The following is a 21,833-nucleotide window of genomic DNA, read 5'->3' as shown; positions in this document are numbered from 1 at the left end:
AACTGTCTAATTCCTGGACACAACCACCACATGTGCAAGTATGTGCCTCTTTCCTCACAACCCTTCCAAGAGAGCACCTCCCTAGTAGCAAAAATATAACTGGAGTCAGATGTCATCTATACAGTAATTTATACAAATTATCGATATGAGCAACACAAATTGAAGATGTAAATCTCCTTTCCCATATAGACACCCACTCATGCAGATCAATTTCTTTGTTCAAATCCCTCTCCCAGCTTCTCATCTGGGTTGTGTTCTTATCAACATCTTTTTCAATCAAAATTGTGTATATCGAGAAATTAAACCTTTTGTTCCAGTTTGTTCCTGTGTCAATTCCTCAAATATTGTTAAAGATCTAGATACAGACATGTTGTATCCAGCTATTTTTGACTTATAAGGATTTTAATTACACAATCTTTGTATTATTTACGGTATTATGTATCTCTTGGTGTGATTTCAAGTCAGGACCCAGGAACAGCTGTCCGAATTGAGTAATCTCAGCTCTTACCCATAATGAAGAGTTGCTTTGATAGTGTCAATTTAGTTTTGAAAAGTATTCCAGACTGGTTTGGAGATCAATGACAAAAATAGCCTCCCTCCTACATTTCTTTTCTCCATCTGGTTCCATGGCGGAGCATAGTGTTGAGTTTTCAAGTAATATTAATTTCTGAAACATTTTACTGAACCTGCTCTTAAATACTGCCTCTTACATAAGCCATTATAACCATCTACCTCTGGTTCTAATTTTGAGATGTAATGCAATTTCATTAGGTAGCTATAGGGAAGACAATAAAATTAAAAAAGGATCCATTTTAAGGTGTTTAAGCTAAAAAAAAAGACTTAGTTTATTCAAAAACTTCCAAGCATCTTCTTTTCAATGGATTTAACACTGTATATTTGAAAGCAGGAGAGGTTTCTTTGTTTTTCTGTTGTGTACAGTTATATCACGGTTCAAAATCGACATTATAAAGCAGCCTGTGTTACAGCCTTAGGCTCTGTCCACACTTAAATGCCACAGAGGCACAGCTGCAGCTGCTGTAGACCCTTACTACAGCACCAGGAAGGGATCTCCCATCGCTATATGTAATCCACCTCCATGAGAGGCAGTAGCTAGGTTGATGGAATTCTTTTCTTGACATAGCACTGTCTACCCTGGGGATTAGATTGGCTTAACTATGTCTCTGAGGGGTGGGGAGTTTCCACAACCCTGAGGGTTGTAGCCATGCCGATGTAACTTTTCAGTGTAGACCAACCCTTGGGAAAACTATTGGGGTCTCTTCATGCTAACAACAATATGATTACTTGTGCATGCTTTTATCATGCTGCGTGTGTAGCTGATACATATGAGAAAGAGAAAGAAAATGAGGAAGTGGCGATGCATATTTTTCATATTTGGAGTTAGTGGGGGACTGAAAAATTGCTTTTTAATGGATCTTATCTTAATTATGGATAAATTATTATCTCTGCATAATAAAACTTTTTCCCTGTCACAAGGGTTCACACATATAGGTTTCCCAGAGTGGAGCTGCACATAAGGCTTTCTCTGTCAAGAGAACTTATTCATAAAGATCTACCTGTCAGTAGTGCTCACACATATTTCCTGTCAGAAGTGCTCATGTATTTTAGACATTAGCTTTGATGACAAATATTTCATATCTCAGCTTCATTTTCTTCTCTTTGTTGGGTTCAGTGAAGGAAAATCATGGATAGTTTTTAAAACAATTTCAGTTTCTTAATCACTTGACTGTTCCTGCCTTTGAAAATGGACTCTTTATGCATAGTCACTTTTCAGAGTAGAATCTCATTTTAAATATGTGCCTCAGAAAAAAATTGAAAACATGTAAGTACTTCTAAAGCAGGGGTTGGCAACCTTCGGCACGTGGCCCATCAGGGTAATCCGCTGGCGGGCCACAAGACATTTTGTTTATGTTGACCATCTGCAGGCACGGCCCCCCGCAGCTCCCAGTGGCCACGGTTCGCCGTTCCCGGCCAATGGAAGCTGCGAGAAGCGGTGGCCAGCACATCCCTGCGGCAAGCTGCAGGGGGCCATGCCTGCGGACAGTCAATGTAAACAAAATGTCTCGCAGCCCGCCAGCGGATTACCTGATGGGCCGCGTGCCGAAGGTTGCCAACCCTTGTTCTAAACTGTTGAAGGATGCACAGTGCCGTGTTCTCCTCCCCACCCCCACCCCCAGCACTGTTACCCTGTATCACACTGAGAAATATTTCACTGACATCTCTCTACTACTGAAAAGGTATGTTACAATATCTTCCTATTGTCTATTTTAAAAACAACTGGTGCATGTAAGTACCACAAGAACCAAATATTTTTAAGCAGAGTAAACACGTGTATGTCTCTATAGTGTGAGGCAATACAGTTTTTCTCTCTTTTTCCTGAAGAAATAGAATGATACAATTGAAAGAGGAGTAGAACGCCTACCTCTGTTCCATGCTGGGATGGGGGTAGTCTAAATGTCACAGTTAAGCCCAAACATCAGGTTGTAATTGCTAGAGAGTAAACATGCCAGAGTGAACATTCCAATGTAAAAATGAAAGTGAGCAGGATGGTTCTTTGTGTCTGCTTATCAAGGCAATTTTGCATCAGATCTAACACTGCCACATTCCTGCACAGCAGAATTAAATTAAAAAAGATACTTAAACAATAAAGGAAATTACAGACTAGAGTGGGTTTTTTTTATCATCTAACTATGAAATAAAAAGCACAAGTAAATTAATGCACAAAAACTATTTATTTTTGCTCTGCTGTCCAAACACATACAAGGCCTACACAAGCACAATCAGTAAAGCCATTATTACTGAAGGAAAATCCTGATTATTCCCCAAGTTGCTGCTGTACCACAAAATCAATTTCAGATGTAATTTACTGTTAGTTATTCTTGCAAGATATGAACATATCATCTGAGCTTCCCATTTTAATGTGTATGAAGGCAACTAAGAATATCATTGAAACAAAATGTCAGGTCATAAGAGACGGAAGCAAAAATGAACCAGCCCTTGAAGGCTGTCACATAAGATTTTAACACAGCACTCAGAGTACAGAAGCATCATCATACCACTGGCTTGTCTAATCTCTTCTTTTCTCCTTTTTAAAATAACTTGTCTTTTCAGTGCATCCCAATGTGAGCCAGGGTTGCCAAGGAGGGTGTGCCACATGTTCCGACTACAATGGATGCTTGTCATGCAAACCCAGACTCTTTTTTGTTCTGGAGAGGATTGGCATGAAACAGATCGGAGTATGTCTTTCTTCATGTCCAAGTGGATACTTTGGAACGCGGTATCCAGAAATAAATAAGTGTACAAGTAAGTGCTGGGGAAAGCAATGCTGTACCTATATATTTTCTATTTCTGATATGAGACTAAACCTCATATTGTGTATCCCTATGAATCAAGGAAATTAAGTATTAGATAGATAGATTCTTTAGTTTGTTCAGCCTTTTTATGCTGGTACAATTAATATTCAACTGAGTGGAATTTTAGAGTAGCAAAGCTTAAGTAAAATATCTTTGTATGGATGACCTATCCAGGCACTGGGGATGGACTCCTCTCCTACATTCTTATTCAAAGGTAAAGGATACCAGTATAGTCCACCAATGCCACAGCTACAGCTCAATGGCTGTAGCAGCAGACAGGGGCCACTGCAACTACACAGAGTGGAACCTGTGACCACGAGATCCATGCCGTTTATAAACTCATTGACAATGCTCTTGTCAATCCCTCAGCCTGACCTCTGTTTCCCCCGTGAGATAGAGATTGATACTGAGGAGTACTGCTCCACATCGAGGTTTCCAGAGCTACTTTGCATGACCTCTCTGTAACTATATACTATGCATGGCATAACCACAATGGTGCTTTTGCAATTTCGGCGTGTTACTATATTCTGGTCAACTGTCAATCTGTGGGGAAATGCTGAACTGTCATTGACTTTCAGTGGGGTTAGATGCCTAACTTGCATCTCTTCCTTCCTCCGACCCATCAATACTTTTTGAATTTTGACAAAATTTGACATTTTGAAATCTGAAACTAAAACCTGGAGAAAAACCCTTTTTTGACCAACTTTATTTACTAGTCACCTACGTGACTAAATAAAACATAGGAATTATAGCTAAGTAATTCTTACTTCTTGACGAGTGGATGCTGGAGCATAATCCTATATTCATATAACCTCTGAGCCACTAAACAACTTCAGCTAACTGTGCACTTTTCTCTAACAGTATCTATAAAGTAAATGTAACCATGTCCTTTGTATATCACTTGCACAATAGTATATATACAAGTTCTATCATATTGTTAAAAATCCATGTCTGGTAGCTGGCTTCTGTCCTGTATGAATGATATAAACATAGTAATTATGGAAAATGCTGTGAGACTGCAACAAATAGTAATGGAGCAGAAATCAATCAATCAATATGAAAAGAAAAAATAATAATTCTAAATTCTGAAATACGTTTTTAATTCTTCCGGAACGAATGGCGATATACTTGATGGACCTGATTCTCCACTGACTGGCATTTTAGCCAGGGCCGGCTCTACAGTTTTCACCGCCCCAAGCAGCGCACCGAATTGCCACCGTGGACGGCGGGGGCAGTCCGTGTGCCCTTAGGGTGGCAGGCCCGTTTCCGCGGCAGTGGCAATTCGGCGGGGGGAGGGGGGCTTCTATGTTTAGCTGAAGCCGCCGCGGACAGCTAAACATAGAAGCTGCCACCGAATTCTCATTTCCCACAGTGTAAAGGGGACTTCACATGGATATGAATAAAATGTACTCTGACTGGAAGGCCCTTATACATTGCCAGAGTGGCATAAAATATAAACCTAAACCTCGGCATACATGTAAATCAGGGACTTAGTGTCTAACTGGGGTGAGTGAAAGTGACACAGGATGTAATTCTTCCCATTTTGTATTACAGAATGTAAAGCTGACTGTGATACCTGCTTCACCAAAAATTTCTGCACAAAATGTAAAAGTGGGTTTTACTTACACAACGGAAAGTGCCTTGAAAACTGCCCTGAGGGTCTGGAACCCAACAATCACACGATGGAGTGCACCAGTATTGGTAAGCAGAGTCTCCAGCCTAAGCCCCAACCCAGCAAGCCCTGCAAGTGTGGCACTCATATTGACCACATGGAGTCAGCGCAGGGGAGGACTTGCAGGAATAGGTTTAGAGTTAGGAACAGGAAACCCACCACTGCATCTGAATTATTTTAAAGAAAGGTTCAATCACAAGAAGTGTTCTCCGGTGCCATAACCTCAAGGTGTTTCCTGAATCTACCCTCTGGCTCCTTCAGAACAATCCATTGCCCTCTGATGAGCAACTTCCAATTATTAGGGATTCTCTTGTGCCAGTTAAGCCAATGTTTGGGATGATATGGAACACCTCAGGAATTCTACCTCAGGGATTCCTCCCCAAAATCTTCAGCATGCTGGTGAATATCGGTTGTATTACATCCCTTCAGGAAATGCAACATGCTTCCTCTTCCACACTGGGCCAGCTCTGCTAACTGGTGCTTGGGGATAGAGGGCAGAGCCATGGCTCCTTCCCCAACCCGTTGAGGTGTCTTGCAGTATTGACAACTTCAAATGTTAAAAAATCATGAGACAGCCCCTCTTCACTCCCCCTCAATCATGAGATTTTTATACAGATGTTGGGTTTTTTATTTGTCTTCTGGTTTATGAGCCTTTAAGGTGCCTTTAGGACACATTTTTAAAGCTTTTGTCCACAGCCGTGAGGAGTAGAAACTCACTTAAAAACTAATGGAAGCTGAGATTCTGATGTAATCACTTGACTCCAGGAGCTGAGGCTTTAATTGAAACTTCAAATATTGTTGCAAATCAAGATAAATTCATGGGAATAGGCAACACTGATCCTGTCACTCAGAAAGTGCACAGAGGGGAACAGTCCTTATGCTTCTTGTGCTGCCTATGTTGTGCAGCCACAGAGCTCTGTGCTACCACCTGGCACTGGTAGAAATCTGCTCACTCCATGAATGTGGATGTAAATCTCACAGTCCCAGTGGAAATTGTGTGCATATTTTGAGAGGGAAGCAAAGCTTGAGCAGATTTGAAAGGAATAAAAATAATATACAATAGTTTTGCAGCTCTCTTCCCAAATATATATTTACCTCAGGTGGTGGTGATGGTTTTCATAGTTTGATTTCCAAGCAAGGACTTTCATCACAGCTAAGAAACCTGAAGAATCATTTCTGCTTCTTTGGTGTGTGTTTCAAGCTGCCTAGGACCTAGCTGCTCTAACAATGAGTCAGTCTTGACTAGGAGAAATCATTAAAAGCTGCAGAGAAAAAACAGACCTTTGCTGTGCATGTAAAGACCTATTATTTTAACAGGAGAGCCTCACATGTAATATGAAAAGCAAAGTGAGCCACATAACAATTAAGTGGAGATTTTTTGAGATCAGCTGTCTTCTAGGGTTTGTAAAATTTGGAAATAAATTGCAGAGATGGAAAAATCTATTAGGCCATTAAATCCATCATCCTCATATTGTTGCAGGGTGTATTCCTCTACACCACGGGTGGCCAACCTGAGCTTGAGAAGGAGCCAGAATTTACCAATGTACATTGCCAAAGAGCCACAGTAATATGCAGGGGCGGCTCTAGCTTCTTTGCCGCCCCAAGCACAGCAGGCAGGCTGCCTTTGGCGGCGCACCTGTGGGAGGTCCACGGTCCCACATATTCGGCGGCATGCCTGCGGGAGGTCCACCGGTCCCACAACTTCAGCGTATCCACTGCCGAATTGCCGCCAAATCCATGGGACCAGCGGACCTTCCGCAGGCATGCCGCCAAAGGCAGCCTGACTGCTGCCCTCACAGCGACCGGCAGGGTGCCTCCTGTGGCTTGCTGCCCCAGGCATGTGCTTGGAGCGCTGGTGCCTGGAGCCGCCGCTGGTAATATGTCAGCCGCCTCTCATCAGCTCCCCACCCCGCTCCCAGCGCCTCCCACCCACTGGCAGCCCTGCCAGTCAGTGCCTCTCCCTCCCTCCCTGCACCTCCCGATCAGCTGTTTCGTGGTGTGCAGGAGGCTCTCGGGGGGAGGAGTGAGGACATGGCGGGCTCAGGGGAGAGGGCAGGAAGAGGTAGAGTGGGTACAGGGCCTGTAGAAGAGCCAAGGGTTGAGCAGTGAGCACCCCCTGGCACATTGGAAAGTTGGCGCCTGTAGCTCCAGCCCTGGAGTCGGTGCCTATACAAGGAGCCGCATGTTAACTTCTGAAGAGACGCATGTGGCTCCGGAGCCACAGGTTGGCCACCCCTGCTCTAGACAGAGGATGTATATGGTATTAAACGTACACTACATTTAATCTGCAGAAGAAAAATTAGGAGATAGGCCAAACTAGGACAATTATTCAAAAGCACACTCCTAAACATTGAGAATTATCTACATAAGCATTACAGAAGCACACAAAATGCACTAGGTGATGTACAAGTCTAGGAAGGCACTCTTTGCTAAAGAATTTACAATAATAAGAGAGCTGGATCCAAATGTCCCTGGTCTGGGCTTTGCAAAAGCAAAACCCTACCAATGAAGTCCTCCAAACCCAACGCCTCTCCCAGTTTTCCCCACCTTTACCTGGTATGTGTTACAAATAGCATCCCTTTCATGGCTCTTGACTAAGTTGTTCAATACCAAGAGAGTGAAGAGCATGGGCCTGATTCTCCTCTCACCCAGGTGTGAATCAAGTTTGATTCCACTGAAGTCTGAGGAATTATGCTTCTGTAAAAAGCAGTGTGAGATCAGAATCAGGCCTAATGTCTCATTTTGCCAAAACCTTTTTTTTTTTTTTGCTATAATTCTTGAATGGAATTGGCAAAAGCAGTGCAGCTAGTGTGAAATAATCCTACTTGTACATAACTGATTAGCATTATTTTACAGTTGAGAGCATCCTGGACAGGCCAAATTCTCCTCTCAGTTATACCTCTGTAGATCCAGAGTAACTCCATTTAGGTAAACAGAGTTACTCCCAATTTGGACCAGGGAAATTGAGAGCACTATTTGGCCCAGTTTCTCATCTGAGACTGGCCTTAGAAAGAAGATTTATTTGCTCAAGGCCAGCCTGCTTTTCAGTTTGAAGATGAATTCATTTTTCTTACATTTTGGTTGATGCATAATAAAATGAATATCCTGTATGCATTGTGTGCTCCTAAAGCTTCCGGTCTGGCTCAGCATGTCGTATGTTTGTTACAGTGCATTGTGAAGCTAGTGAGTGGAGTCCATGGAGCTCCTGCACAAAGAAAGGAAAAACATGTGGCTTCAAGAGAGGAAATGAAACAAGGGTCAGAGAAATTGTACAGCATCCTTCAGCACAGGGCAATCCGTGCCCAGCTACAAGTGAAAACAGAAAATGTATTGTACAAAGAAAGAGATGTCAGAAGGAAGGAAAAGGTACCATGTTATCACCATCATATGAGCTTGACATTGGGTTTGTTTAATAATTCACTTCTGAACTCCTGGGCCTGCATTTCTTAAGCCACCAAAACTCCCACTGGCATTAGTGTTTGTTTGGCCTGAGTGAGGAGATGTGGAATCGTGTCCTCGCACAGAGTAAAAACTGCGCCGACTCCTTACGAAATCTGCCTTCTGTCTGATCAAACTCTAGAAGTATCTCCTCTCAATAGGTTCTGCAGGCAGAACTGCCATTGGCATTAGTGCAAGACCTGGGTGCGTAGTTAAAGGAAACCCATACAGATAAATAAGCTGAGGCCAAAAATGTTAGCCCCATACTCTAAGCTGTGAATTTGGTGGGGAAGTGCACTGCACCAACCCCATACCTGGCACAGCATTCTTCCCCCAATGCATTGCCACAGCTACTCTGGCTGTCACACAGGAGGGGATGGGAACCCACGCTTCTCCTAGTTCCTGCTCCTTCCTGCCCACTCCGCAACCACATGCAAAGAAAGGGTCACAGCCCCATAGAGACTGCTCCCCCTTCTGCACTGCTACTCATCGTATGGGTAGAGCACTGGGATTCAGAGAGGGCCTTACACCCCTCACTCCCTGCCTGGACACACAAAACGGGCCATGCTTTGAGTCCAAATTAGTTAATTAGTATTTAACTAGTAGCTGAAAACCTGTGCTGTCCCACAGGTATAATTTGTAGTCATGTGTGTAAAAAAGCCCAAAATGGCTGTGAAATGAAAAATTGGACATTAACAGACTGCAAAGTCCATGGAAGATTGAACCTGGTGATTTTCTGAACAAGAAGAGCCCTCATCAGGCTTGTAGCTGTTTCCATCGCTTCACACTAACTCAACAGACACTGTAAGCTTCAGAATGATGTTTGGGGTGATTGTGTGCGCTAGTTGTGTGGTTGATTTGTGTCTGGGGAGCCAGTTATTGTGTGTGCTGTGAGATTTGCAGTGAGTTGTGCAGGTGCCAGTTGGTCACATGAGTACTCCACCAACTGGGCAGTTTCCCTCATATAACCAATGAACTTGTTGCATGCAAATTAGCTGTAGAGTAAGGGTAGTGATTGGCTGAATTACCTCTGATATCACAATGCTCTAGGACTCTTAGTATGACATAGACACATGCTTACTGTCGCTGTACACCACATGGGTGTAATTCGTAAAATTAAAATGGCTGAGAGCTTAAAAATTGGATGGTAATAGACTGTGAAATCCAGTGATGAATCAACCTGGTGATACTCTGAACAAAGAGAGCTCTCAGCCATGCTTGTAGCTGCTTTCATCACTCACATTAACTCTACAGACATTCTAGGCTTCAGAGTGACACACAGAGTGACATTCTCAGAATCCTGTGTAGGTTGTTATCAGTTACCAATGGTTTGTTGCAAGTTACTCATAGAAATGGACAAACTTTTTGCTACTATTAATATTTTTAGGGCTGGATTGTTTCATAAGGCCACAGGCAACAATAAAAGATGGGGTGTTCCTGCCCCACGCAGGAGTATGACAGGGAAGGAGTGATGACTCAGGGCACTACAATTTCCTTCCTGCATCCTCTTTGCTGCGGGAGGTAGTGATCAGGGCTGGCCTATGGGAGCAGCAGATTGTACTTTCCCCCACCCCATACTAGCTTAGCTTTGCTGGGCAGTGTACTGAAGGCAGTGGAGCCAAGGCTCCATGCATTCCCCATCCACACCCTATCCATCTTATCTGGGGACAGCAAACAGCAAGAGTACAGCATTCATTTATTCCTATATACCAGCAATTCGCAAACTGGGGTCCACGCACCCCTGGGGGTCCGCGAGGGCACTCCAGGAGATCTGCGAATCAACTGCATACCGCGGAATACCTGTGGAGTAGGGGCGGGTCCTGGGGCTGAGCACTTCTCTTGGAGCTAGCGTCTGCACTGCTGCAAGAGGAGCAGGATCGTCCCACCCGAGCCTGCATGCAGAATTCACATTGTGTTTTCAGACACACTGGCCGGCTCTTCCCGTGTTTTCCCTCTGCTGCTGATTTTCACAGCTCCAGGCAGTCCACGAGTCATGGCCGGGGCCACCGGTCCTGCTGATCAGCTCCACACTCAGCACCAGGACCCGCCCACACTCCACAGCTGTTCCGCAGTGTGAAGTTGATTAGCGGGTCCAGTGGCCCCAGCCATGACTCGCGGACCGCCTGGAACCGTGAAAATCAGCAGCAGAGGAAAGCACAGGAAAAGCCAGAGCAAAGCAGCCCCTGCCAACCGGCGGGTGCGTCTGGAAGGCCGGTGTGAATTCTACATGCAGCCCTGCTGGCTCGGGGGGGGAACGATCCTGCCCCTCTCACAGCAGTGCTGATGCTAGCTCCAAGAGAGGTGCTCAGCCCTCGGACCCGCCTCCACTCCACAGCTGTTCTGCAGCATGCAGTTGACTTGCATCCAGAGACATAAATAGGTTCTTACTTCCTCTGAATGCTGCTACGCAGTTGCACAGCTCGAGAGACAATCTAGCTAACCTTCAGTAACTAAGGGTCATAACCAGTTTTTTGGTTTGGGTTTTTTTTTTTTTTTTGCAAGGAGGGGTAGGGGAATTGTTTTGTTTTGTTTTTTGCTGCCAAAGCTTGAGCAAACAACACAGAACTGAACATTAATGCTGAAACTGTAAATAACATTTTTCTCTGGGTGATGATGATATTGTGCATGCATATGGTATTTTGGCAGCATCTTCATATTGGTCAAGACATTTCATTTTGAAAAATGTCTGCTGTTCATGTGTAGTAAGTACTTTAAAAGAAACTCCTCACATATTTTACTGTCAATTCTTACTTTGTGCTTTATGGGACTTGTGCCAAACCATATTTGCAAAATATTGTATGCCACAAAAAGTCCTTTAAGGTAATAAATCTATTTTTGCAAAGTGCATAAAGTTGTTTCTTTTGAGCAAGTAATGGACCATAGTCTGCCCTGTTTTACACCCAGTGCTCAACCCCTTTGAAACTAGTGTGGTTGGATGAAGTATAAATTACAACAGCATCTTTCCCAGTGGGATTTGTGTGTGTGTGTGTATGTCTGAAGGCAAAATGGAGCCCTTTGCTCTTTTAAAAGTTTTTAAATCCACGGCTACACCTAACCCCTGTAAAAGTAGCCATGATTCTCTGTCATCTCCGCTTTTATATACCTCCATAAAGGAGATGGATTATTTTTTAAAGAAAATCTTTAATAAAACCAAGGAAATTCACACAAAAAGCCAACTAGGTTAAAATAACATTAAGGACTGGATTATGGTGACACAAGCCAGGAAACTGAGACTTAAGGCTAAAAGTCTATACTTACTTTTCTACTGGAAAAGGGGAAATGAAGCTTTTCACGTTAATCTCCAGGCCACTTCTGCCTCCTCACTCTGACCTCCCCCTCTTCCACAAAAAGAAAGTTTTGTTCCTTCGTGAGTGACACCTGAAATATACAATACAAGCTCCACAGGCTAAATTCATTCAGCAAGCTACACAGTAGGAAGCAGGGGGAAAGAAAGTTCTAGAAAAGAAAAGAGAAAACAAGGTTCACTGTTAAGAAAAAATGAAAACCACACTTAAGTAACACTGAAAGCTATTTTGCAATGCATATGTTGTTACATCTATTATATTAAAGGCCACTGATAGATCTAGTAGTATCAGCACTGATGTTGGTCATTCCTCCATGGTCATAAGCAGATCATTAGCTAGTTCAGCAAGTGCTGTTTCCATGCTGAATCTAAGTCTATATTCTGACTGTTAGGGATTTAGAGCATTGGCAAAGGACAAGTGATGATGAGTTTGTTTGCCACAATTGTCTCTGTGACTTGGCTCAGGAAGGTGAGATTAGAGACAGGGTGTTAGTCAGCTAAATTGCTGGTATCTCTCATAGGCATTTGCCTGTGGTGAGTAGGCAGATTCAGATAAAGTGCATGGAAAGATTCTTTTGTTTCATTTGTCTATTGTGTCCTTTGGTCTGTCAAGATGGGTTGTAATTCTGTTTCTGCTTTCTCCTCACTGAAGCAGACTGAGAGGTCTTAATGGGAGAAGGTGCTAGGTTCTGAGGCAGGATGCAAGCAAACCATAAATAGTTCTTCCAGCCTTGATTTAGCAGGCTACAGCTGCCCACATTAGCCTAGATGGACCACTGTCTAATCCAACATGGCAATTCCTATGCTCTTGTGTCCCAGGTAGGACACTCTAACACTTCTATCCTCAGTTAAACCTTCTGAGGGTTTATTTTGGTATTTTCTACCCGTTCCAAGCCATGATGTCCAAATTGATCCAATCTGCAATATACTTGATCCTTTGCCTAGCAACTGATCCTGCTTCCCAACTGATCCCTTTCCTTTCTCTCCCTCATCTGTGTTTTCTGTCTTATAATCCATTCTCCAAAACACAAGCACCCTCCAGTTTAATAAGGTGCTTCTTTTCCCTACCCATGTTGAGATGCTTCTTTGATTTTGACCTTTGAATGAAAATCCCACTGCATGAGAGTCAACTGGTGCACTAGTTTGCTGCGATCACTGTCATGAGACAGATGATGATACCAAGTACTGCTGTGATTTCCAGAGGTGCAAAATGCATTATGGGACACAATGGAAAAAGAATTGAGCAAATACTGTGTATTATCCAGAAAGATTTGCTTACAGTTTTTTCATAAATGTGCTTTTGGCCATACTCGTGACCTTTCAGTGGTTGCTTTCTGCAAAGGTACATGAGATTGGCTTTTACTGGCAGGAAACCAAACGTCAAAGTTGCATGCACAAATATTTGTGGAAAATGAATTTTAAGTTTTCATACATGAGTACCTGTATTTCTGCCAGAACAGCTCATCCAAATGTGGAAAAACTATACCATGTGATTTATCTGACTAATCACAACTAAACAATACACTTGGCCTCGCTAGTATTGAATGCTGTCAAAGAACATTTCATCATCAATCTGCCAAGATTAAAATAGTCACCAAAAATGGTCTAATAATTATGAATAAGGAATATATCATGGGAAACAGAGTTTATTATGCAAGAAAATATGCAGGCTAAATGTATCAAATATATGTATTTGTTGTGGAACATTAATTAATGTATTAATTATTATTATTTATTTGTATTACTGTAGTGGCTAGGAGCCCCAGTCATGGACCAGGAACCCGTTGTGCTCGGTTCTGTAAAAACACAGGAAAAAAAAGGACAGTCCTTGCTCCAACATGCTTACAATCTAAGTATAAACTAATAGACAAGAGCAGATACACACAGACAGATGGGTTCAATTATTTCTAACTGCAGTTTAGTGACCATCAACTCAGGGCAGCCTGGAAGCATGGCACGACTGTGCTGAGAATTGCTTTTGACCAGGGGGAAGAGAGAGCGCTCCTTGGAAGCAGGTTAGCCCAGTGGATTTGATAGGTAACACTTTGCTATGGAAAACCAAGTGGGTGCTTTGTGATTCTTCAATACACACCAGAAATGGGGAGGGAGAAATCTCCTTGGGCAGGGAGTGATCTCTAGGTGAAGAATGGAAGAGACAAAGGAATAAGGGGGGGAAGAGAAGGCTTTGGACAGGAGTAGTTTTAATGAAGATGGGATTGTATTGAAATAAGTTGATGGAGCTAGATAGATGGAAAATGTTCCTATTCTCCACTTCATATATCTGAATCTAAAGGTTCATGTTTGGTTTGAATAGCCAGGAAGGCCAAGATTCAGGACAGTTCTGTTGTTTTATTAAACTAGTTCATCCATCCCTAATTAGTGTGTGTCCAACATATTTCCAGACCGGATCTGATAAATATGCAGTTGGCTCCCATAGATATAGTTGGAGTCCTATCAGGCTTTCATTAGATTTCCAAAAACACTACTCAGCTAAAATTCCCAAAGCCATTCATCAAGGTTAGAGTAGCTGTTACTTTAGCTGAAGACAATGTAACATAATACCAACAGGCTTAAAATATTAAGTGATAAATTCCCCTTCCTTACACTCACTCACACGCCACAGAGTCACACACATCAATGGAACACAAAGGGCTGCTAAATAAAGTAAGCTGCTCATTTAGTATTTCTCTTGAAGAAAAAGTTGTGTAGCTGATCTCTGATCACTTTCTTTTGTTTATAAGCCTGGCTTTCATTAGCATTCAATTAAACTGTTCCAAGCAGAACTGACAGAAAAATCACATGAAGTTTGTAACAAAAGATAAACAAAACAGGAAATAAAAAGAATTATATTGTGTATTGAAAATACAGCTCTCTTGGAGTTAATGGCAAATTCTCTGACATCATTGGGGCCAGGAATTCATCCTTATTGTTTAGTAACCAAAGGGAGCACTGATGAGGGGCCCGATGCAAAATCCATTAAGGTCAACACGAGTCCCCCCAGTCATTTGATCCTATCAGTGTCAGTTTGCATGTACAAATGTAGTGTTGGGCCTGCATTGTGAGGGCCTCACTTGTGGAACAGGATGTTGAAATTTTGGCCCTTAATGTCAGAATATCCTAGGTTGCATTGATTACACATAATCTTCTTTCTTATTAATGCAAAATAAAGAAACACGCAAATACGTTTTAAGGGGAGGTTTGCTGTTTGAGAAGTTAGCTCTATAAAATGGGTATATTGGAATTTCTGGCTGGGTCTTTCTGTAGGCTTAGCAAGAGCACCTGGCTAGTAATGAACCCTTCTGCTAGTATCTAGGCCAGTATTGCCTAAACTGTCAGGCTGGCCTCCCTGGCAATACTGTAGCTTCTTTCAGGAGAGTCACAGGCAGTCCAACAAAAATTGACAGGACAGGGAAAGAAATAGTAGATTCTGTTCTCCTTAAGTCTTGACAAAACAGTATTATGTATTAGTGCTATTGTATTTGTTATTGTAATGGACATCCTGCAGTAGAGGAACACCTGCTTAGTCCAAAGTGGAAGCAACCCATGAGTAGGGCTCCGTGTCTGTCACAAAGGTTGTGGAAGTCACAGATTCTGTGACTTTCCGGGACCTCCATGACTTCTGCAGGCACCAGTGTAGCTAACTCCAGGGCTGCCCAAGCAGCTGGCTCTAGGGCCAGCTGCTCAGGTGGCCCCCAGAACAGCCACACCAGTCGCTGCTGGGTAGCCCCAGGGATAGGCACACTAGCCACTGCCCCGGCGACCCTGGCAGTGGTCCCCGGGAAGCCGGCCAGAGCAGCCACAGTCCACGGCCTGAGCAGCTGGTGCTGCTGGTCACAGGTGCCCCCCTTCAGCAGCAGCCTCCCCACCCCCATGTCACTCCAGCGACCACCCCCCACAATTTAATTACAGGCATTTTTAGTAAAAGTCATAAATAGGTCGTGGGCCGCGAATTTTTGTTTATTGCCCATGACCTGTCTATGACTTTTACTAAAAATACCCCTGACTAAAATGTAGCCTTACCCATGAGGAATGGGAAATTAAATAGGTTGGCTGTCCCCGTCCATTCCACATGTTAAAAATGAAAGGCCTGATCCAAAGACTATTAAAATCAATGGGAGGCTTTTCATTGATGTTAGTGGGTTCCGGGTCAGGCCCATAATTCTCAAATAACTGCTCCTCATCTAAAAAAAGAACAGTCCAGGAACTCTGGCCACGTTTGGTACTGACTGCTCAGCAAGGTTACTTTTTTACTTACAACGTTTTACCTAAAGGTACATGGGAAGGTGTGATAGTCCAATCGAAGATAACGTTAAACCCCTCCCACTGTCCCCCAGACATACATAGGCTAGTGACATTTAAAACAAGGACCAAAATGCTCAAAGCTGAGACATCACGGTAATACATTTCTCTGGTGCGACAGTAATGAAGCGCATTCTGTGTGAAAGAAACTAGTGTGGCTATGGTTAATGACCTTGCTGCATGATTAGTCACCAGGCTTCTGAAGCTTCAAAATTAACGTGAAGCTAATTACTGCATCCTTGTGTTTACATTGTGTATATGCCACTGGGTCATAGCTTTGGCCTCTTGCGAGTCCAAGCTACTATAATTGAGGAATCTGTCTTGTGAAGAGTTTGATTGTTTATTTTCTGTTTGTTTCTGCCAAGAAAGCCCTTTGTTTCCTTTCCTGGCTGGGGTTTTGACTCTTTAACTTTAACACATTTCTATCCTTCATTAGTAGCATTGCTGAGACTAAGGGTCCAGTTCTGTGTCCCTTTTACAGCAGCTCAGGGATTGCAAAACCAGTTTAAAAGGCCTCCTGCGGTTTTCTCAAGCAGAGAGCTGGTGTAGACTGCATTATGTCACTCCCCACTCATAGCCCCGGGCACATACAAAGTTAGGCGGGGAAGGACTGGCCTGAGTACTTTGCATTCTGGCTTTTCTAGACTGCAGAGCAGCCTACAGATGGCTAAGTGGAGCTGGTGTAAGTTAGAGCAGTGGCTTGCACTGCTGTAGCTTACAACCAGAGCTGCACTGGTCCCTGGACCAGCCCAGAATCTCAGAGGTGCAAAGCTAGCACAAAATCACCTGTGACCTGCCAAACCTGAAAGGTGTAGTATGGAATCTGCCCCTTAAAGCCAGGGGTTGAATGCTCAGAAGGAGTTAAACATCTAAATCCTAATTTAGGGGTTTTAGTCCCCATTTTGGTTCCACTTAGATGCACAAAACTCTTGCCTAACCCTGGTAGGTGCCCAAACGGTCAAAATTTCAGGGTAAAAGTTCCCTCCGTACCTAAATTTCTGCCTCTGGGTATGCACACTGCTGCTTCACTCTAAGGGTGTCTGCACTGTAATAAAACACCCATGATTGGCCCAAGATCTTCCCCACTCATGAGGTCCCAGAGCCCAGCAGCCAAAATCAGAAGATGACCACCTTTTCAAAAGGCAAAAGCAGGACACATGCAGGACCTCACCCGCTCTGTGGCCCTGCCCCCTGCCCCTCCTTCTCCCCTGAGGACCCCCCTGGCCAGGCCAGAAGCCAGAGCCGGACCGTGGTAAGAGCTGCCAGGGAGCCTGGGCTGCTGTGGGGAGCCCTGGAACCTTCACCTGCCCTGGACGGTGGCCAGGGTGCTCAAGAGCCGCCCCCGGCCCATGTCCCTGCTCCTTGTGGTGTGCCACCCAGGGCAAGTGGTGTGGCCAGGACTCCCCACACCAGTCCAGGCTCCCTGGGCAGCTCTTATTACTGCTTGGGGAAGTAATACTCAGGGGGAAGAGGAAGAGCCGGGGTGGGGCCCCGGGGAAGGAGGAGGAGCAGGGGGCTGGGGACTTGGGAGAAGAGCAGAGGCAGGGACTGGGCCTCAGGGGAAGAGAAGGGTCAGGGGGCTGGGCCACATGGCAAGGGGGAGGGCTAAGGCCCACCTCAACCAGCCCCTTCTACCAAGAAGAGGCTGGCGCCACCCTTGAGCCTCAGGCAGGTGCAGAGTGGTGCCACAGGGAATCAGGGACAAATGCTGTCTTGGAGTCATTCAGCCTAGATCAGGACTTGAATTCTGCATTTTCAGACTGTCCCACTCATTTCTGGATGGGTGGTCACCTAGCCCGAACGCCTATATTGCAATTTTATAGCCCTGTAGCTTGGTCCCCGCAAGCCGAAATCAGCTGACACGGGCCATCCAGGGGTCTTTTATTGCAGTGTAGACATACCCAAAACGTCTGGACACCTATGTCCCACCTAAGGTCCAGAGCAATTCAGGCAGACAGGCATTCAGACATTTAAGACACATACATGGCCCAACCCACCAGCCACCTATAGGATCAGGTTCCATTCAGAACTCAGCTGGAGGAGGAGGAGCAACAGCGTGCCTTATAAGTGTTAGCCCACTGGTTGCAGGAGTTGCCTAGGAAGTAGGAAATACAAGTTCAATTCCTCTGCTTAGGCAAAGAGGGAGAAAGGATTTGAACCCAGGTCTCCCGCCACTGACCTATGGGATTTTCTGACATCTGTCCTGTTGAAGCTGTTCCACTATGGCTTAAATATTTAAATAATCATTGGGCCAGAGAAAGAGAGCAAGCAAAAGACAGAATGACTTGGTAGCCTGGTGGGCCCTCTACTCTAATTGTTGTTTAGTTTTATTATTTAGCCACAGTAGAACAGCTTTAGCAAGAGAGATTAAGGAAGCCCTGTAGCAGAATATCCCATAGCTCCGTAGTTAGAGCCCACACCTGTGAGGTAAGAGACGCCTGTTCAAATCCTTTCTCCCCCTCTGTCTGAGTGGTAACTGAACCTGAGTGCCCAACATCCTATGCAACTGCTCTAAAAGTTATAAAGTGCCTACCACCATGAACCTGTGAATTGCTATGAAGAGATAGACACCAGCCTGCAGTCTGAAGTTAGTTGCCCATCCCCGAGAGAGAGAAGGGCCTTCGTATATAGCCTGCTTGTGGGTATCTCCCATTGGCTAGCTTAGGCAGCTTCTCACGTAACATGCTGGTGTCTGAGAATCACAGTCTCATAGTATATGGATCCTAGTTACCAAACTCAAGCTTTATGGATTGCAGGGTAGTTCCTGTGATTTTCCAGGTGCCTAAAAGTTAGGTGCTATGTCACTACACCGAGCTCCTTTTCATCATTCAGCCCCAGGTTTTTAAAAGCATTTAGGCACCCAAAGATGCAGATAGATGCCTAGTAGGATTTTCAAAATGGCAACTAGGTGCTACCTGCATCTTTATGCACCTAAAAATCTAACCCTAAGAGCCCAATAAAGATTAAAACTATTTCTTATAACAACTAGACCTTTATGCTATCTCTTATTTTCTTATGTGAGCATTAATTCCGCATTATGCCTAATAACTCCAAGAGGAAAGGAGACACAGGCCAGGGTTGGGCAACTATATTACATACAAAGGCCCACACTATCAAAGACCCTTTGCATATGCAGCTGAGCTATTCTGTATGCACAAGATAACACATGCTATGCACCTAGGCAAGCTGAAAATGGCTGCTTGGCTGGCCACTGCCTCTGTGCCTCTTTTGGAGACACTCACCTCTTCCAACTCCTCTCCTTTGCCTTCTTCCTCTCTTCTCTGTTCTGGCAGGACAGAGAGCAGTTGCCGGGGTCACTCGGCTGCCCTTAGCTCTTCTGGAACATGCTCTAAATTGTGCTGGACTCACTGCGAGTAAACAACCTTGATACTTGGTTAACGAGGACATAAACCATTTTGAAACTTAAAAACATGAAGTGTGTGGTCAGCTGCTCCTGTGAAGGGAACAATTCAGAGAAAGCTGTTAGTGTTTGCATGTTGAAATGCTGACTGCACTCTAGCCACCCTCCCCACATCGCTAAGCTAAATAAATGAACTAATTAAACTGCTTTTCTTACCATTAATGAGTCTTTATTGTGCCCCCTTATGTTCCCGGAGGACTTTATCCTAGATGCCTCATCTCTGCAAGAGAAAACAGCGGGTGAAAAATACAACAACCTGCTGTACCACAAGCCCCTACCCCTCTGCCCACCATAAGCTCCCTTCACCTTGTCTGCCATCCCATAATCACCAACACTTCTGAACTCCTCCTCCCTGCCACAAAAATAGAAAGGGGCAACTTGCCAATTTACCCACTCTCCACTCACTAGCAGAGCGCTGCAGACAGGTCAATAGTGCCTGGGTAGTACTGCCACATAGTGGTGATGAAGGGAACTGGCTAAGCTGGCAGGAAGGTTAACTAGCACATTCTTTCTCCAGACCTGGGCCCTTCCCCATTTTGATCTTTGGGTCTTGGAAAGAAGCATGAGAGAGAGAAAATAAATTCATTAGGACATCTAACAAACAGGGTCAAAGAATGAAAAACATTTGGAAAATGTTGGCCACAGAGTAAAAGAGGCAGTGGATGTTTTGAAGTTTAATGGTGACGCATACAGCACTGTTTAATCAGAGTTAAATCCTGGTCCATGGAATACTTCCATGTATAGCAATGCTGTTATGGCATTGTAAACCAGGGAAAGCTATAGTACTCACTCACTGCTGTATAATTTGCCATATTTGTGATGGGCCTGATCCAAAGCTCATAGAAGTCAGTGGGATTTGGAAGAGGCTCTAAAGGGTTATTTTCAAAATTCCTTTATTATAAAATGAAAACAAAGAAAGACTTTCCAGCTGCTGTTCCTACTCATCCTGCTGAATCATTGTCTATTCATCCCCACCCAGGCAGTTCCTCCTACTCCTTCACCCTCAGCTCTCTGCATCTCTGGTCCTGTATCTTCTCAATGAACTTCCCCAGCTACATCACCAGGACTTCCATCTGCTTTGCTCAAGCCAACACCCCATCCCTCACTTCCAAGAACCTTCCCCACAGCTTTTAAAAAGAAAATACCTTCAGCTACCATTTTTTTACAAAGCTCTAAGAGAAGCTTTAGAATGCTCCCCATTAGGTGTCAACATCAAAAAATATTACTATAGATTCATAGGTCTTGCAGCCAGAAGGAAACATTATGGTCATTTAGTCTGTCTTGCTTCATAGCACAGGCTATCAATGTCATGCAGTCAGGGGCAGCTCTAAGCACTTTGCCGCCCCAAGCACGGCAGGCAGGCTGCCTTCGGCGGCTTGCCTGTGGAGGGTCTGCCGAAGCCACGGGACCAGCAGACTATACGCAAGCAAGCCACCGAAGGCAACCTGCCTGCTTCCCTCGCGGTGACCGGCAGAGCGCCCCCAGTGGCTTGCCACCCCAAGCACGCGCTTGGCGTGCTGGGGCCTGAAGCCGCCCCTGCATGCAGTGATTCCTGAAGCTTGCCAAACAACTTGTGATTGAGTTTGAGAATACCTTTTAGAAAGCCATCCTCGCTTGATATAAAGATTCCAAACAATGGAGAATCCACTACATACCTTGGTATTTAACCTACTGAAAGTCACAGCTGAGTAGCAGTTTAAATTTGGCGTATGTGTGTGTGTGTGTGTGTGTGTGAGTGAGTGAGTGAGTGAGAGAGAGAGAGAGAGGTTTAGCACAGTTCATTTGACAATCAGGAATTTTATATTACACCCTTACAGTTCCTTAGAATTTAATAGAGAGTGAAAAATATTTCTACAGATTTGTTAAGCCAATCTATGGAATTATATACAACAGTAGGGGCACAGTAGATGCTATAGATTGATTTCTATAAATATTATATATATATATATATATATATATATATATATATATATATATGTCAATATCAGTATAGTTAAATAGATGTGTGTGTATAATATGCATACACACACACATTCCTATGAAATACTATAAGCAATTATAATAATTTCTACAGAGCTCTATTAAATTTCCATAGAACTCTACTGTTTTCATCCCTAGTAAATTCTATAGAACTTCTCCGTAAGGGCATGCTTGATCCACAAATAAATGTAGAGCCTGATCCTCTGCCCATTAAGGTCAATATCAAAACTCCTGTTCTCCCAGTGCAGCCAAACTTGCTCTTGGGCCAGACAGCCCTGAATCAGGGACCTACAACCAGCTCTCTGTATCCCATCCCCTCATTCCACTTTGTCCATGCAAATAGAGAAG

At 44.0% G+C, this 21,833-nt stretch overlaps 1 protein-coding gene across 2 annotated transcripts in view; it reads left to right on the top strand.

Moving 5' to 3' along the window:
- RSPO3 (R-spondin 3) overlaps window positions 1–21,833 on the top strand; it is an 86,277-nt gene that overhangs the window by 40,348 nt on the left and 24,096 nt on the right. For both annotated transcript variants that reach the window (XM_039528613.1, XM_039528612.1), the window contains exons 2-4: window positions 3,130–3,321; window positions 4,926–5,072; window positions 8,212–8,409. In XM_039528613.1, the coding sequence (XP_039384547.1) occupies window positions 3,130–3,321; window positions 4,926–5,072; window positions 8,212–8,409 (537 nt within the window). The remainder of the gene's footprint in view (window positions 1–3,129; window positions 3,322–4,925; window positions 5,073–8,211; window positions 8,410–21,833) is intronic.

The sequence above is a fragment of the Mauremys reevesii genome, linkage group 3, assembly GCF_016161935.1.
Source record: "Mauremys reevesii isolate NIE-2019 linkage group 3, ASM1616193v1, whole genome shotgun sequence".
Lineage (NCBI taxonomy): Eukaryota > Metazoa > Chordata > Testudines > Geoemydidae > Mauremys > Mauremys reevesii.
Note: the sequence above shows the minus strand (reverse complement) of the source record. Positions and strands in the feature narration are given on the sequence as shown.